The 17,807-nt window shown below is 48.4% G+C and overlaps 1 protein-coding gene across 1 annotated transcript; it reads right to left on the reverse strand.

Annotated features, from left to right (window-relative positions):
* Positions 1-14,153: 14,153 nt before the first annotated feature.
* LOC144139122 (uncharacterized) lies at positions 14,154-16,428 on the reverse strand. Its single transcript, XM_077671580.1, has one exon. The coding sequence runs from the start codon at positions 15,366-15,368 to the stop codon at positions 14,376-14,378; it is 993 nt and encodes a 330-aa protein (XP_077527706.1). The 5' UTR covers positions 15,369-16,428; the 3' UTR covers positions 14,154-14,375.
* Positions 16,429-17,807: the final 1,379 nt, after the last annotated feature.

Consider the following 17,807-nt stretch of genomic DNA (forward strand, 5'->3'; position numbering starts at 1 on the left):
CTTCGGGGTGCGCGGGAGACATGTAGTGATAACGCCTGGTTTGAGACCGGTAGAATGTGAGCATGCCGACCCGCATCAGCGCGATGGCTATTAAAGACGATAGTCTTTCTTGGGCTACTTAAACCCAGAAATTTTGGTCTGTCTGTATGTCTGTCTGTCCGTCTGTCTGTCTGTGACTCGATTCAGCCACCCGGTCAAAGCAAAACAATGCCTGCGCAATAGTCTTATATAGCCACAGCTAAATGTGCCCGTCTAAGTCCGGTGTAATGTTCATACTTGTCAACATTGTTGAAGAAGAACAAGACATTACGCAAATATAAGACAACAAAGTAATACAGAAGTGATATTTGCAGCGTTCCTTTATAAAAAATCGTACATGTTCGATTTCTGCGAGATTAAATGCTTCATCAACTGCAGAAAAAAAAATCCCTCCGCCGTCGCCTGCTGTCGCCCGCGCCACTATAGCTTCTTGCGGCATTTTAAGGAATTAACCGGAAGCAGTTTCGAAAGGTTCCACTAGATAAGTTCCACGTTCTGCTTGCAACGCACGTGGAGTAGGTAAACGCGGTTCTACAAACGTTGAAGTAGGGCGCCTCGATTCACGCGCGTCTTCGCCGTACGGCACCTTTGGCATCGAGACACCCGGTTTGGATCAGTGGAACGCGGGAAATTTAAAATCATTTAAGCAAACATTTGGCGTCTTTACCTTGGGACTAGCGCGACGCAAGAGGAACAACATGAGAGGTGATCGGGAAAGCGAAGGGAGGCATTTACTTGGCAAAAGTCGATAAAGACTATCGTCTTTTGACGACATTTGCAACGAAAGAAGCAGATACGCGGCCAATTTTTTTTCCTTGTCGCTGCGCCCGTCGTCTTGGCTTCCGCGCCTTGTTTCGCCATGAGAAGCGCTACCTGCGCTGGCTGGTTGGGAACAATTGTGCACATAAGTGATTATTAGAACAGCGTTGGCTGCGTTTAATTACGTGCAATGGTACATTTTCGCGGCGCCCAATGCAATTTAGGCAGTTTTCTTTTTCTGTATGCGAGAAAACGAACAACCATCACCGAAAACGGCCCGCTGCTCGTGTTGAGTCAATAGATGTCGGTCCGCAATCGCTTGCACAGTGCGTTGAGCATCCTGGCGGTAGCCCGTCAGCAGTGACATGCGAAGCCGAGTGCAGAAACCGGATAGTGGTGCATGCGGTACTCATGCAGCGTATTGACATCACGATGACGCAATGAACAGCTGTGCGCCGAGGAGGCGGAAAAAACAGCGCGCGCTAAGGTGGGTAATCTCAGCTTTTTTTAGATGCGACGCTGAGAGGAGCATCTATTGCCGGCGGCCCTGTCCTTCCTGCGTCCGTCGTTGTCCGCACAGCTGCTCCTCTCCCCTCCACTCGCCTCCTCTCTTCACTCCGATAGCGACCCTCTCTCCCAAACATCTGCGGCCGCGCGCGCCGCTGCGCCCCGTGCTGTGCTCGGCGCTGTGCGCGGCCTGCGCATGTGCAGTACTCTCTCTCAGCCGTATCCTCTCCTTCGGGCGCGCTGCACATATATAAGCTGAGTACCGCGCTCCGGCAGTCTTTCGGTCGACGGTCGTCCGCACTTGCGCTTGCGTTTGCTCTCTCGCAGTACCCGACGATTGCCTGCTGCGACGGTTCCTTGAGTTAATGGCATGCCGCGATTCAATACCAGCAACATGCCACCTAAACAACTACTCTCATTTGCATGTATGCATGGTCAAACGTGAAACAAATTTCGTCCGCTTTCCCTGGCGTGGAACCCAACGATGTGATGAAGACGCAAATTCACGTTCACTACGCGTTTCACGCAATTCGACTAATCGACCCAACGGAAACACCCAACGGAACGCCCTTCAGCGTCGCATCACACCAGGGTTTCCGCGAGGGGAGGTGGGCGTAATTTTTTCCCTGCCCGGCAGCGTAGGCATGCGCTTATTCGGTAATAGAAAGTGTGCAAGCCAAGACGACGGGCACAACGACAAGGAAAACAGCCATCGCGCTGGTGCAGGTCGCGCATGCTCACATTCTACCTATATCACTAGGAGTATCCCGCGCAGTCCGGAGCACGCCGCTCGAGCGTTATAGACAACCCATTTGCCGACTGTACTTTGTCGGTGGCAATGGCTGGTATTCTTCCGGATACCAAGTTTATTATGATGTTCATGACTCTTGACATGCACGATGCCGAGGCGAATTGGTCGAAACTTGGGCCGAAAGTGGGGCAGCTTGCTTAGGTTGAGCATTGGTTTTATGACCGAGGACTTCGAGATGGTGCGTACCTCTCCACTGTCCTAGTTTGGTTCGGTTTCATGAAGAACTACTTGTTTGCGGTTAGTCTGGAGGTTTCACGGATGGGCGAAAATGAGATTGTCAGCCGTTAGCCTGCTACCAGTGTTAGCGCGCTCTATTGTATGCTGTGATTCAGTCCTTACCTGGAGGACTTCGTAAGCTTCCTCGACGGCAGACGTATCGTCCCGAGTGTGCGTGGTTCTAGGCGCGTGAGAAGTCTGATGGACGAAGGCGATAGAGGCTTCTGCAGATACCTCGTTTAACCTTATAACTTGGTGGAGTGTGACCCTCGCGGCGCCGTTATTTGTTTGCGATGTTACAGAACGCATCGAATGTACGCCCAGCCAAGAAAGCGCAGACATTTGGCTTGTGTGTGCGCCATTTATGGTTTTGCGCACATCACGCCAACTCTCGGTGGTCTAGTGCGTTAGTGGGATGCTTCATTCCCTTCTGAACCTGAGGATACATTGCTTGCCGTGGGTCACATCAACAGACTCTTTGTACCGACCGGGAATTTGCAGCCAGTGGCCCCATAGAGTCACCAAGTGTCAGTTCGACCCCGGCAGAGGGCGCTCACTAGAGGGGCGCTGATCTTGTTTTGGAAGAACGTCTCTTCTCGGAGTTCCGTCACCTCCAAAAGATCGACTGGGTGGATGACACCATTCCTTCTCAGTGGTACGGTGCTCACTAACCGGGACCTCGACACATCCAAAGCGGTTGTAACAGAAAGGATAATCCCGAGTGAGATTGGATACAGATGCTTTTGAAGAGTTCGTGCATATTCTCATAGGCAATCTTCAGATGGCGAACATTAAAAAAACTGGTGTTACCAAAAGCGGCAGGCGTTGTTTCAGACTCGATTTTTTTTTTCAAATTTTCCGCCTTTCGCTACAAGCAGAATCAAAGGTGCATGTGGGTGACCGTCAGAAAGTTCCGCATCTACACACTGGTACCGCATGTGTATATGTGCATACCACAGCCAGCGACAAAAGCAAGAAAGTTTCTCCACAATCGGCTATTGATTGATTGATTTTGATTGATTGTAGGGTTTAACGCGCCGACGCAACGCAGGCGATGAGGCGCGCCGTAGTGGAGGGCTCCGGAATTATTTTGACCACCTGGGGATCTTTATCGTGCGCCGAAATCTCGTACACACGGGCGTTTTTGCTTTTCGCCTCCATCAGAAAAGCGGCCGCCGCGGCCGGGAATCGAACCCGCGACCTCGTGCTCAGCAGCGCAACGCCTTAGCCACCGCGGCGGGTCACAATCGGCTAGCTGGCAGTGTGCGGGTGCTTTGTGTACAGCGTTTGAACGAAGCAGAAAAATTTGAATGGAAATGGCAAAGGGAAATGTCAACCTTAATAACTGGATTAGAAAACAAGGCATCGTTGGCAGTCAAACACAAGCAGAGGGCAAAGGGACACGCGTTCTCTTTGCGTAAAAATAAGTTATTGAAAGTTATACCCGTGCCACACGTACACGAAAAATGAAATTAGTGTTTAAGGCCAGATACCGAAAGATATTACTTGGGCGGGCCGTGCTACACGCGGCAATGCAAAGGCAATAAATGTGTTAGGCGTGGTGTTGATAGACCAACAGGAGAAAAGCGCTCATATTTTAGAAGTTTTTAACGTGGATAAAAGGGTCTTACAAGGCTTTAAAATGTGCTCTGTAAAACAAAGCATTATGAGAAATACTGTTTTCTGAAAAATGATGTGAGCCTTCTAAAAAAGGATTCAGCAGCTGTCGTAGCTTGTCAGGGTTAGAAAAATTTGAAATATTCAAAACGAGGGGTAACACGTTTTGGCGTTTTTCGCTGTTTTAGTGACCTTGGTCTTCGTCAGAACTTCGCCACCAAAAGGCCACAAACAATCATCTTATTCTGAAGTTCAGCTAGGTTTCCGCAACAACACTCTGGAGTTGAGAGTTTCGTTCGTCCATTCTGGTGCCCTTCTCGTTGGAAAGTAGGAGATTTAAGGAGTTCGGGGACGCAAATGAGTTGTGCTGAACTGCCTAAACTAAAAAGGACATTAAAGCGAATGGAATTACATTTTTTGCGTGTAGCAGCGAAATAATGGCATTAAAACTTAACGTATAAAGCTCTTAATGTCATTTTTCTTGCGCGTGTGGCAGGGGTGTTAGGTCTTCAAAAAAAAAACCGCCCGCATCTTCCCACGGGGGGAACTCGAGTAAAGGCGTCGCAGAGTGGTGGGGGTATCGCGTGAATGTTGCGTAATTGGGTATGGTTTGGGAATGCTTAGTTGTTATTTCGTCTTTATTATTCCTATTTATTGAATGAAGGATAAGCGAAGGCAATGAGTGTAAAGTTAAAGTCTGTCTTTATTGCTTGGTGCCGTCGTTGTATTGGACGGAGAGGATGACTGCTTTGTGGTCGCTAAAGTGCACTGTCAAGGGGTCTTTGCGGAGCCGTCGTGCGATTGCGTAACTGGTGAAGACGTTGCTTCCATCAGATCTACTCGAGTCAAGCAAAGCGTCAAGTCAAGCGAAAGCCAAGCAAAGACGCCCTTGACTGAATTCCGAACGCATGCTCCGCCGCTTATATACACACCGCCCGCGTTCGAGGGAGAGGAGTACGGGGGAGAGACGCGCATGCGCACACTTCCGTACACAAGCGCGCGAACTTTCCACGCACCCACCACGCCGTTATCACGTGTACACGCCGTGTCACCGTTACTGTTGAGCGCGACGCAGCGCACGGGTAGCTACGACGCATGCGCGCACAGACGCGCACCCCCCGCACCGCCGCAGCTGTTGTTGAGAGCGACGGAGCGCACGGGGTACAACGCGCTCCTCCCGCACCGCCGCACCTGTTGTTGAGAGTGAGGAGGGCACGGGAGAGAGACGCGCACCTGCGCCTCGGCGCGACGCGCATGCGCAGTGAGCGTGTGGACGGCGCCGACGCCGAAGCGCGACATCGTGCGACTAAAATGCTCCGCATTTAAAAGGGACATCATATGCGAAAAACTTAGTGTCCTTTTCCTGTTTCCTCGCTGTTTCTTTTTCTCTCCTTCACGTAGGTGCTCTGCTGGAACGAAATCAACGGCTGCGGTGTCATCCTTCCGGCTTCACAGGTCGCCGAGCACTTTCACCACGATTGCGGGTACCACGTGACCCGCTGCCCCTCATGCTTTGCGACGGTGCTGAGCCGTGACGTGTGCGCACACCTGAGGTCCAGATGTACATCACTTCTATTGAATGCGGCCCCCGAAGCACTCGCGAGGGCAGATGACAACGAAAGGACACATTTGGAAATGTTCGAAAACAAGGTTGAACAGAGAGTACGCGAACTGGATGTCAAGCTCGATCAACTGTCCCTGAAAAGTGATTATCAGAGTGACCAACTTGTTGAAATTGTCGACAACGGTTATCACTTGAAAGATTTAGTGACAAGGCATTTTGGACCAGGCTTAGGTGGTGCATTGGCTGAAATGAAAGTCTTTTACGCTGCAAAAGTTGAATCGTTGTCTACTGCCCTAGCATTGGCAGTGGCGCCGGTTCCAAGTGATTCAAAAACCCATCAGCGAGTTATTACGGGGTATGCGGGGTTCAAAGAAAAGGCACTGCAAGATGGTTGGTGTAATAGCTGGAGTGAGAGAGTATACCTGCGGCGTTACCTAATGTCTTGGGGAATTGAGTTCAAAAAAGAGGGGGACAACGTGAACATATTTCTGATCATTCAGTTGCACGAGGGTAGAGAGGACGACTTTATTGACTGGCCATTTACGAACGAATTGAAGCTCAGCGTCATCCACCCCGAGACGCGGCAAGAAAGCCATCATAGCGGGAAGCCATATTGGTGTGAGGAAAATAATAAGTTTCTTTCTAGACCAATCCAGGGCAGCAATCAAACCGCCCGTTTTGATACCACCAGGGTTGAGTCGAGCAACATTGAACGGGATGGTTACGTTAAAGGTGATCAGCTACTGATAAGGTTGGAAGTGCTCATTTGATAGCATCGAAACAAGTACAGCTTATCAAGTCCTGCTGAGAGCGAAAAATTCGCCCATTCACAGTACCTTTAGAAACTTTACCATGTATAGAAAAAGTGTTAAGCATACGTTTGCACAAATCCAATGGCACAAACAGCGAACTGCCCAAATTTTACACACTCAAAGACAAAGTCCTCTGTGATTCAGAAAACTGCTTCAGTCCGACTTGCACAAAATAAAATTCGTGGTTTGAAATGCTCTCTTGGGTGTGATTTCTTCTTTCCTGACCATGCGGGAGCTTCGCATTCAGAACGAAAAGAAACGAAAAAATTAAGCGGTTGCTTGCGATGTGTATGCTGATAATACACTCCAATTTTGATGTTCTGCAATTGCATTGAGGGCTGGGACGAACTAAGGCTGGGAAACGAGGCTTTTGGTGGGGCCACCTTAAATGACGATATCCTCGCATGGACCACAGACAAACGGTGAAATTGCAGTGTATCTGCGCGTTCGTGTCTAACCGGAATATTCGCAAGCAAAAAAATAAGCGCGCACACGAAGTGTTCAGCAACTGTTTGGCAAGGGGAATAACTGTGAGTAACACGTACGCATGTCTGTGTCCGCGTGCCTGTGGTCACGCATTCGTGCTTGTGCGTGTTTGTTGCGTTTCTTGCGTGACCAGCATCTGTTTTGACCTATCTTAGCTGGGAGCAGTGCAATCGAGCGATGGAAGCGCAGAATCCCTGATAGGCCAGCTTAAGAAACGTGATTAAACGCGCGAAAGTACTGACCCCCCCCCCCCCCCCCCCCCCTGTATTCACGCTATATTCGTCTTGCTGGCAGAGGCCCGGAAACCAGGAATGTGTTCATGAATTATTCGAGCGTGGTTGAGATTACCACGGTTAACGGTTCTTACTCTTGCTGGCTTCGTAAGCTGAGGTTTTAGTGTGGACCAGTTCACGGGTATGCCATTTTTACAGCTTCTCCCGTTTTCACGTAGGAAGCGCTAACGCGACCACAAGGGACCGGAAGCGCTGTTCGGTAGGTTTACAATGCCCTGTGTGAACTAAATTGAGCAAACGGTTTCAGTTTCCACGAAGTGTAGCGGGTTTCAATGATGAAGGCTCGTGGAGGTATCACACGTACTGCGTTAATTACGCGCTTTGGGAGGAATTGTTGAATGCATATTTTGGGGCACCGTACGGTCCTTGTAGAAGGCCTGTACAGTGTTTGATAAGCGTACTAAGCAAATTACGATTACTTAAGAGAGATTTGAAAATTAAAAGAAAGGTTGGGCATATTATCCGCGATGTAAGAGCGAAAATCTAGGTGCGTTTTACACATGTGTTCTGCTTTGGTCAATGGACCAAACCCTACATTGAGTTAAGGAGTAAACGCTGCCCTAAACGCCGCAAGAGGTGTGGAATTGTGCGGTTTGTTTAATTCTTGTACACCTCGTCCGAATACAGAAAGACAAAATAAAAATTCCGGAAAACAAAGATGGACACATTAATAAAATATTGTGAAAACATATGTTCCGTGTATTACGATGAATTTGGGTAAAAATTCATAATTGGTCTTATAAAAGGAACTTAATTGATACAATAGATTAAATTTACACCACTTTTCTCAAGAAACAATAAAAAACTGTCAACAATAAAATAATTTAGCGTGTTGGCCAGTTCATGGGAAATCCTACAAAAATATGCACAAGGAAGACAAGCGGTGTCAGTATACACAGCATCAGTAGGCGCTTCCCTGAATTTCCGCTTAGTTTTTCATCGCTGCATCACAGGTTGCTGATTGACTGATTGTAGGGTTTAACGCGCCGACGCAACGCAGGCGATGAGGCGCGCCGTAGTGGAGGGCTCCCGATTAATTTTGACCACCTGGGGATCTTTAACGTGCGCCGAAATCTCGTACCCACGGGCGTTTTTGCTTTACGCCTCCATCAGAAAAGCGGCCGCCGCGGCCGGGAATCGAACCCGCGTCCTCGTGCTCAGCAGCGCAACGCCTTAGCCACTGAGCCACCGCGGCGGGTGAGGTTGCTGAACATTCAAGGGTAGTAACCGTTCAGTGTGGCCTCCATAAATTCTGTGTTCATGCGCACCAGATTGTTCTAACATTTAGAGCAAAGCGGCCAGGTCAAGTCCACCGCAGACAGACAATAAAATAAGCCCGTATGTACATGACGTCGATTAAGGCAGATCAGCTGTTCGTGCATGCCGCACTTTTTACCGTCTTGCTTTCGTTGCCCCCTTAAGCTCTCATTCTGAGAACGCATTCCGAGGGTGCCAATCATTAGTGAATCAATAATGGTTGACCGAGGGTTACACCGAAGCTCTCTGCTACGACTGTCTGCCGAAGTGTGCAACGATGACCGAATAACGAGCCCATTAGAAGAGCTTTCTGACAACTATTGACGGAAGTTTAGCTGGAATGGGCCAGAATTTTAAAAATATGGCTTTTCAACTCCCCCACTGCAGTATGTTCCCGCCGACGGAATGTTCCCAGTATGTTCCAGCTGACGCTTACAGCTTACTAGTTCTATATAAAGGAAGGGACGCTTTTACATTTCCTACCTTAAAGGTGAGGTACCAGCGCATAGTTTTTACCATTTTATTGCGGAGGCATTCAACCAACGCCTGCCAGTTATGTCTAGGAGGCGTTGGCTGCGCACTGTGCGATCGTCTAAGCAAATCAGCTCACTTATTCTAGCACAAGAACGAATGCGTCCGCTGTCGTCGTCGAAACTCCGTCGTCGTCGAGCTTGCGTACAACGAGTGCGGTCACAGCACACAGCCTCCATTTCTGTGGTTCGTTGAACAGGGATCATTGCAGCCATGAGTTTCCTATATTTCAATATACAGTGTACCTTCACAGGGCACGCACCAAGAGCGTGGACCCAATTCCTGCGTCGAGGATCTGAAGGACGGTCCGGCAACGTTTAGAGATGTTCTCAAATCTATCGCGAACCATGCCAGGAGCGTTTTGGCTGCGTAACCTTTTCGAGAACTCAGAGATTGGTGGGGACAGCGTGTACGTAAAATTGCCCCTTGGCAAAAATGATGAATATATTAAATGGCCGTTTACAAAACAACTGAAGCTCCGCAGCTTTCAGAACAAGACATGAGACAAAGGCGGCTGCTTTGCAAGAAGCCAGGTGCGTCTGACGCGGAGATTTCTTATTCGAGACCAATATAGGGTAGCAATACATCAATACGCTTTCATAAAACCAACGTTGAGCCGGACGACCTGCAATATCACGGTTACGTTAAAGAGACCAGCTGCTTGTGAGGCTCGAAGTGTTCTCATGGGATTTAAACAGTACGGCACCTTACCAAATTCTACTGGGGATGTGCATTTGGTACAAAATATTTTTCTACAGAGTGGAATAGATGCGATAATCGATTATGTCCGCCCTCGAGGCCTCGAGTGCTCACCCAAAAAATCCGAATTCTTAATATACAGACCCAATAGCAGAGGACGCAAACGGGACCGTGCTACACCTAACATCGAGCTTTACGCGGGCAGCCAACTCATTCCTACAGTGGCCAGTATCCGAGTCCTTGGCCTCAAAACTCAAGATAATAGCCATAATAAGGAAACCATTAAGCAATTAGAGAAAAGTACGCAACTAACCATGCGATTGATTGCACAGGTACCAAACGGGAACCGAGACATGAAAGAAGAAAGCGTAATATGACTGGTTCAGTCCTTCATGCTAAGCAAAATACTTACTCCCTTTCTCAATCTCAAAGCAGACGAGAAACTAAAAATCAATGGTCTAATCAAAAAGACGTTCAAACAAGCGATCGGCCTTCCATTCAGCACTGCAAATGATCGTTTTGAATCATTGGGCCTTCACAACACGCTCGACGAATGGGTGGAGGCCCAGAGAACGGCCCATTACGAAAGGCTATCCCAGAGCCTGACCGGAAGACACATTCTTCGTTCGCTAGGAATAGCATACGAAACACAGGCGGGCCCGAAAGAGATCTCCTCTGAATATCTAGCGCAGCTATACGTTCCCCCACTCCCTAGAAACATGAATCCTGTGCATAACGTCTAGCGCAGACGGGAACGAGCACGCGCGTTAGACAAACGATTTGAAACATCAGAGGCGTGGTCTACGTTGATGCAGCCGAATATCGTATCCGCGACGCCATGACGGTAGCGATAGTCGATGGTCATGGACAATTACTCACTGCCGCTTCGCTCGCTACGGTGCGACCTACAGAGGGTGAGGAGGCGGCCATTGCAGTGGCCATATCCAACACCAGCGCAAAAATAATTGTTAGCGATTCGAAATCGGCACTTAGAAATTTTTCAAAAGGTAGGGTATCGTCTCGAACCACGAGCATACTCGCGAAAGCGAAAAAGATAATGAAAGTTTAAATAACGTGGGCACCAGCACACTCGGGTCTGACAGGAAATGAGAGGGCCCACGACGCCGCCCGAGGTTTAACCGACCAGGCAGACGCCACCCCACCTCACCCCACCTCGTCAGGTCAGAAAGAGATCACGTGGTGTCATACAGAGAAATCACAGATCATTACAGATTGGCAAGACGAAAGTATCCCGCCGCGCACCGTAGCCTCACTGAACGGGACTCGGTATGGTGCAGGCAGTTACAGATGAACACGTTTCAAAACCCGGTTGCGCTCAGTCGCTGCTATCCCGAAATAAACTCAGGATATTGCAAGCTATGCGCGGGTCGGGTGGTCTTTTACCACATGTGATGGTCGTGTCCCGCAAGGCAGAATAAAAGTAGTGCAGCAAATGCTAGGTGCAACTCGTTCACTGTAGCGAACATGGAGCAATGGGAGACCGCTTTGCTCAGCCCCGCCCGGAAGTGCAGCTTCGGGTCGGCCGGATGGCCGAAGGCCGCCGCCAGAACCCAGGGGCTTCTGGCTGATGACTGAGGAAGAGGGGAGGGAGACGAGTAGAAAACACCACCTTCTCCTTCGTCCCTTTCTTTTTTAACCCCATCACGGGCACAATAAAAGTTTCTACTACTACTACAACTGATTACATTCTCCACAGCTGGGTCTTTTGCATAGCTTTGCACTAGTAGCCTGGCACTCAAACAAACCTGCGATAATACTTACCCAGGAAACATGGCATGCTCCAGGGACAATATGACGTGTTAGAAACCTACCTACAGAGAAGTACTTACGCCGTACTCACGCATTGTCTCTGGTGTGATTATCTTTTTGCAAGAAAGCAGCCGCTTCCACCACACAGTCAAAGCAGAGATAAGCTAATTTCACAATTGCTCGTTAGGTGTATCCAGAGATGAGCGTGATAGGGAGAGAGAAAGAGAAATATTGATTTATTGTAGAGGTAAGCTCCAAGGAAAAAGCAGCTGGCTAGTCTAAACATTGGAGTTGAAACTGTTGTATTGACTGCCTTAGCACAAATGAAACGAGAAATGGCAACCGCTGAAATTTGAATTGCCTGTGGCACACTTGATACCGGTTACTATATTTATGCCAGAAAAAAATTTTTTTAATGTGCCTGGATGCTTAGACGACGCTCTAGCATGAAGTAATTAGGCAACCCGTATATCCCAGTCTTTCTGTGCAAAGATTTTGTCCTCTACAAAAATCGCAAGCAAAAGGTACGGGCTGTATTTTTCTCATGATATTTCCTAATGCGAACCGTTTGTTCTTGTTCAAGAGAATGTTCTTGGCGAATCACCACATTTCTAAGGGTGTGATGCGTTGTCAGTGAGGGAAAAAATCCCAAAATGGTCGTGCAGCACAGCTCACTATTTCTTGCTGCACCACTTCATGACAGTGAAACCAATGTTCCTTCGCATACTTTTTTATCCCTTCTGCAACTGGTATTGGTGGCCACTATGCATATCTGGGATTCTTTATTTACGACACGAAATTTTCCGACCAACTAGAGGCTAACAGCTTCGCTGTAAAACTGGCCACACGAACAGCCTCGATTCGACTGGTATATACGGGGTCGTCACTGTTTACAAAGCAGACAAAAGCCGTGAAGTTTAGCGCCAACTGTACAGGTACACAAAGTTAGACACTCGTTGAGCCAAGCGCTCCCTCTGTCGGTGGAGGAAGAGCTGACTGCTACCCTCGTTAAGACCGAAGACGAAATTGTTTCCATCCACTAGAACGTTGAAAATACGACAGTTGCGATATCATAGGTTTAGAATGTGTTTAATGCGACCCATCCTCTCATGCACATTATGTACGAGTGGTTTTGCAAACCTCTCTAACAGAGAGAAACCACTCCTGGTACAATCATGCGACACATGTTCCGGCGGTTAAAAATGCGATTTGTTGCGTTTTGGCTTATAGTTCAACTTGAACACACAGAGTTATAAAACGATGTTAAGAAAAACTCCTATGATGGATTCTTTGACTGTCCGTAAGCATCTGGAGTTGTCTCAAGAGGTAGAAAAGAATCAATCCTCTAGCAATGACTTAAAATCGATAACTTTTGCTATGATACCTACCATTCGTATGTCATTCTCTACTGCCACGCTTGAAGCGCAACTTCATGTAGCGAGGATGACGCATTGTGCTCTCAGAGTTCCAATTGCGCAATTGGAATAATGTATCCCAATTATTCCAAGTAATATTCACCAGCTAACTGTATTTATTCTTGTGAATGCTTCCTTAGGCGATCAGCGTGTACAATTTCACAATTTGAAACTCACCCTAATCAGCCTAATTAAAATTTCTATTATTGGTTATTATCAAAAAATGTATTTAGGAATGATTAATGTTACTCAGCCATAGCGTCACATGACCTTAATTACGCTTCGTCATCTTTAAGTAGCACCGTAGTTGGCGGTTTTATGTAAAAGGTGGATAGTAAAAAGCCACGCCCATTGTACTCGTTGGTCACTTCCGCTGAAATTCATAAAAATTGGACGTGTATCTCCTGACCTCATTGCAAATGTCGTCAAAAGGCGATAGCCTTCTGCCATCTCTGCCACCTAAATGCCCCTCTTCTCCCCGACTCCCCCTCCTCTGCTCTCCTCCTCCCTTCCGACGTTCTCAGGATAAACAAAGTGGACGTTCGCCCAAGTAAATTCAATTTTTCCGCGTTCCACTGCTGGTATTCCACGTACTGGAACATTTTGTTATTCCTGAACTTCTTAGAAAGCAACCACAACGTCAAGGCTCGCACGAGATTTTTTTGTGTGTGTTTACTTATCTTCTGCCCATTTTCTTTCTGAACTTATTTATATTAAGTGCGGAGCACCTTAGGACCGCACAATGTCCGCCCACGTCCGTGGGTAACTTTAATTTTAATGGGTAACTAGCAACCAATGTTAATGGGATACCTGGTCCACCGAAGTTAACCATTGATAAACACAACCCGTGCTTCCGGGCCTGTGTGGGTATGATGCAGCTAGGGAATCTTTTCCCGCGGATTTTTTCAGTGTTAGTATTCACGTTTAAAAATTGCCTATGTGTCTGTCTGGCACTTCTTTGCTCCCACACATGACAGTGCGCCCGATAATGTCGTGACAACTCTCTTTCGGTGTAACACGTAACCCACACACACACGCGCGCATTCGTGAAAGTATGTACAGTCACAACAAAAAGCGCTACTCGATAATTCCCTGTATACAAATCATGCTTTGCACTTATAACCAATGGTCAAAATGAAATTGAGCACGTATTTTTTTGTTTCTTTCAGACGATGTCAATGATAGATACTTAACTTTAATTGTTTAAGTAACCAATGCAACACAATCGTCTTTCAAACTTCCGCTCAGCAACAGCTTTTTTCCGGCGCACAGATTTGCCTGACGCACAAGGCCATTACAAGCCTTGACAGATAGCAAATTTTTTGTCTCGCTTCCAAAAAAGAAGTCACACCAGAGAGAGTAGATGAATCCTGCGAACTTTATTTCGAGTTAGTGGGCCCGAAATGTACGACTTTTGTGAATGACAGCATGCTTTGTGTTTTGAGTGTTCATTTTTTACCGACACCGTACTACCTATAAAAGCGTACGCGTACAATATGGTTGGTTACACGTTCGATTGTTTGTAAAATTATCTTGTATATGTAGGGATTGTTCCTTCTCAGCAGTATTTCATAAGCAACTGTACCTGTATAAATGACCTCAGAAGGCTACATCGAGCCTTGCGAGCAGCTGATCATTCTCAACATAACCAAGAACTTCTATTTCGTGTGAATCAACTCTACTTTTGCAAAAATAAACAGCGTCGTTGCTGACTCCGAATCGTCTGCAAAGAAGCTTCCTGCCAACCACAGACGCATTTGGCCTCTCGAAGAGCGACCGTTCATATCGTGCCTCCGGGTGGATGATGCTGAGCTTTAATTCTTTCCTAAATGGCCACTCAAGCACATCGTCATCTTCACCCTCGTGCATTTCAACGCGCAAACCAATGTACACGCTTTCACCGTCATTTTCGAAGTAAATTCCCCACGACAACAAATACCGCCGTAGGTAAACTTTGTCACTCGTGCTCCAAGACCAACCAAATTTCACTGCCTTTGCCTTGAGTGCCGCGTATCCTGTCACAACCTGCTGATCCCTCTTCCTATCGCTTGGAACCGGCATCAGTACTGATGTACCGCAGGTCTTCAAGCATTTACTTTTTTCAGAACAAAGGGCTTTTACTTCAGCTGCGTTGCGACCTAACGCTGGCCGCAACTGTTTCGTTAGCGCTTCCTTCGGACTGTTATCGTTCTGGCAGCCTTCCGTGCGTTTCTCGGTCTGAGATAAATTCTCAGGCGGCAGTTGAGCAAGCTTAGCATCTAATTCGCCGCATCTCTGTTCGGTGGTTTTTCTGCGCGTTACCAGAGGTCTCACCACTGCTTGAGTCTGTCGCAAACCATCTAGAGTTTCAACAGATGCAGTCATCAAGGATTCATGCTGTTCTGAATGAAATGATTTCATCTCTGAACAGGCTAGTCTGAACTCTTTAATCAGTAATTCTTTTAAATTATTCACAGTGTAGCCAACTTCATCTAGTGTCGCACTTTGGCAGCCACACTTCTGGGACAGTTGACCAAGCTTAGCATCTAGTTCGCCTAATCGTTCTTGTATGGCTTTTTCGTGCTCTACTACAGTTAAATTTCGCCTCTCCATCTTCTTGGCGAACTGATGGAGGCGAAATAGTGATGTTCTTTTGATGCGCGAGCCGAGAGGACGATCTCGACTCGCTCCGATGACCGACGACCGATGCTTGGAGCGGGTGAGGGACGAGGACTGCCTTCCTTGCTGGATATTAGGTTTATTTACATTATTTACAAAACTCCAACTTTACATCAGGTCAGAGTGACGGTTACATTGTCACTCTGACAGCAGCAGCCTGTTCGGCCGAGATCTATACTAAACTAGATCCCCTCTCGACCGACCTTCGACAAAACCCAACACTCCGGTTTTGATACGAAAAACCCCGCCTCCAAGAAGGGGGCGTACAAGAAAGAGAGAAAAAACCTTTCAAACAATTAATAGAAACCATTGATTGGCCACAGGAAGCAGCCAATCACACACATGTCCCCACCTGCGGTCACGTGACCTAACACTCTCTCTTACACACTCATAGTGCGTTTCCTACGCACGCTGTTGCACTCGGCCAGAAAATACAGGCCATCTGCGGCCTAAAGTGAACCATCCATTACGTTCAGCGGGCGGCATCTGCACAAACAACAGCCAAGCCGAGGGCCCGGAGCGGTCCTCGCGCGGCTGACCTCCCTCCGCGCGGCGCCTCCCGCGACGCCCTCGTCGCGGGATGAGGGTTGCTAATTCCCTCCCAGACTAAAGGGGCGCCGCCGGCCACCTGAACAGACCACGGGGAGAGACGCTGCCAGCCGAGGCGACCATCGTCGAGGCGAACGACCCGTCGACGGAGAGCGCCCGCCGCCGGAGTCGAAGATTTTCCAAACTTACACCGCGCGCGCTTTCAACACTAAGAGATACGATCATCTGGCCTCCCGTCAGCTTGTTATGCCGAATGACCCTGCCACCTTCGACGCGACAGAGGTACTCAGGCCAAGCGCCCCCGTCCTTTGACACACAAAAGGACGGGCACAACAGCTCTCCGCGGCTCCGAACTTGGCGTCCGTGCGGCTACATGAAAGGGACACGGAATAGCCGCAACCAGCGTACGCGACGCCGAACATGAGCCACCGGCGGCTTTCCTTAATTAAATGAGGAGCCCGAACATAACAACTACTGCTTTCACCTCAGCCTTGTTCCGATCTAAACAATGAATTGTTTGAGCTGACGCTGTGAGAATCTGTTCTGTTAGGGTTTCCTTCAAACTATCGTGGTTGTGGCAAAGTGAAACAAGTTTGTCACTCTGAGAGGCAACCTCCAAAGACAATTGAGCAAGCTTAGCATCTAACTGGTGTGCCCTCTGCTCTATCTTCTTTTCAAATGCCATGAACTGAGCACTTTCGTTGCCCTCGGTTCTCGCTTGCACTTCAGGTGCAGCATGCAGTACAAGCGCTGTGCATCGGGATTCCAGGTGCGCACACATGTCGAGGCTCAGCACCACCGCACAGCAAGTAGGGCAGTGGGTCACGTGGTGCTGGCAGTCGTGGCGAACGTGTTTGGCTACTTGGGAAGCCGGGAGTATGGCACCACAGCCGTTGACTTCGTTCCAGCAGTGCACCTGCGAGAAAGATAGAAAGGTCAGCAGAGATAGGAAATGGAAAATGATGCCTCCAATCTTGTTTTTGCTGCGAAACACCGCCAAATAGCGCCAACCACGCTAGTGACGAGAAACCCGCCTGAAAAAGTGAGTACACTAAAGTGAACGGTTAAAAACCTCCAGCGTATATACATGCTACGCTGGAGTGGTGATCGAACCAGAGAGTTTCGGTCGCCTGTGCGGTAGTCAGAGAGTAGGCTTTATTTTACAGACTGAGTTCCGAGTGGCGCTCTCCAGAGGTAACGACCTCCTCCTCTGATCTCCTTACCTCTCCCTCTTCTTTCAACCTCCCTTGCTATTTTTCCCCTGCTTTCTTCAGTGCACGGGCCCACCCGGGTGGCCTTCCAGCTGTGGCCTGCGGTGCGGGTCTCGAGCGGGGGCGAGTTCTCGGTCCTGGTGGACTACCGGGGCCACGCGTACACCTTCGGCAGCCCGAGTACGGCCAGCTGGGCCACAACATGGACGGTTGCTACTTCGTCAGCTGTTGTTGTTGTTGTTGTTGATCCTTTTCTAGTGGCACATACCCACGTGGGGGATTGGCCAAGAAACGGAGTGGCTTTTTGGGCCTAAAACGCCCACCTCATGGCCCTATATAATCAGCCTGTAGGAATTGGGGAGACGGTTACCGAATTATATAATAAGTCTAAGGAATGAATCAGTGAATGATGTAATTTTTGGAAGAAAAGGCTAAAAAATTTTGACCGAGTTAGCAGGACATGCGTCTGGTCTCTGATACAGTTCAAGCGCGAGCTCGCCCGTGTCCGCAGCCACGAGGGACATGTCGTGCCCATCGATGGCGTCCGCATCGTCAAAGAAGAAGAAGAAGAAAACTTTATTTTTGCAAGGATGTCCTAGTCCGGAGCTCCCGG

The sequence above is a fragment of the Haemaphysalis longicornis genome, unplaced genomic scaffold, assembly GCF_048455015.1.
Source record: "Haemaphysalis longicornis isolate Haplotype H1 unplaced genomic scaffold, Haemaphysalis longicornis Haplotype H1 scaffold_5, whole genome shotgun sequence".
NCBI classification, from domain to species: Eukaryota; Metazoa; Arthropoda; class Arachnida; order Ixodida; family Ixodidae; genus Haemaphysalis; species Haemaphysalis longicornis.

Bases quoted from the DNA above. Each gene is read 5' to 3' on its own strand.
- LOC144139122 (XM_077671580.1), bottom strand. From the start codon at position 15,368: ATGGAGAGGCGAAATTTAACTGTAGTAGAGCACGAAAAAGCCATACAA.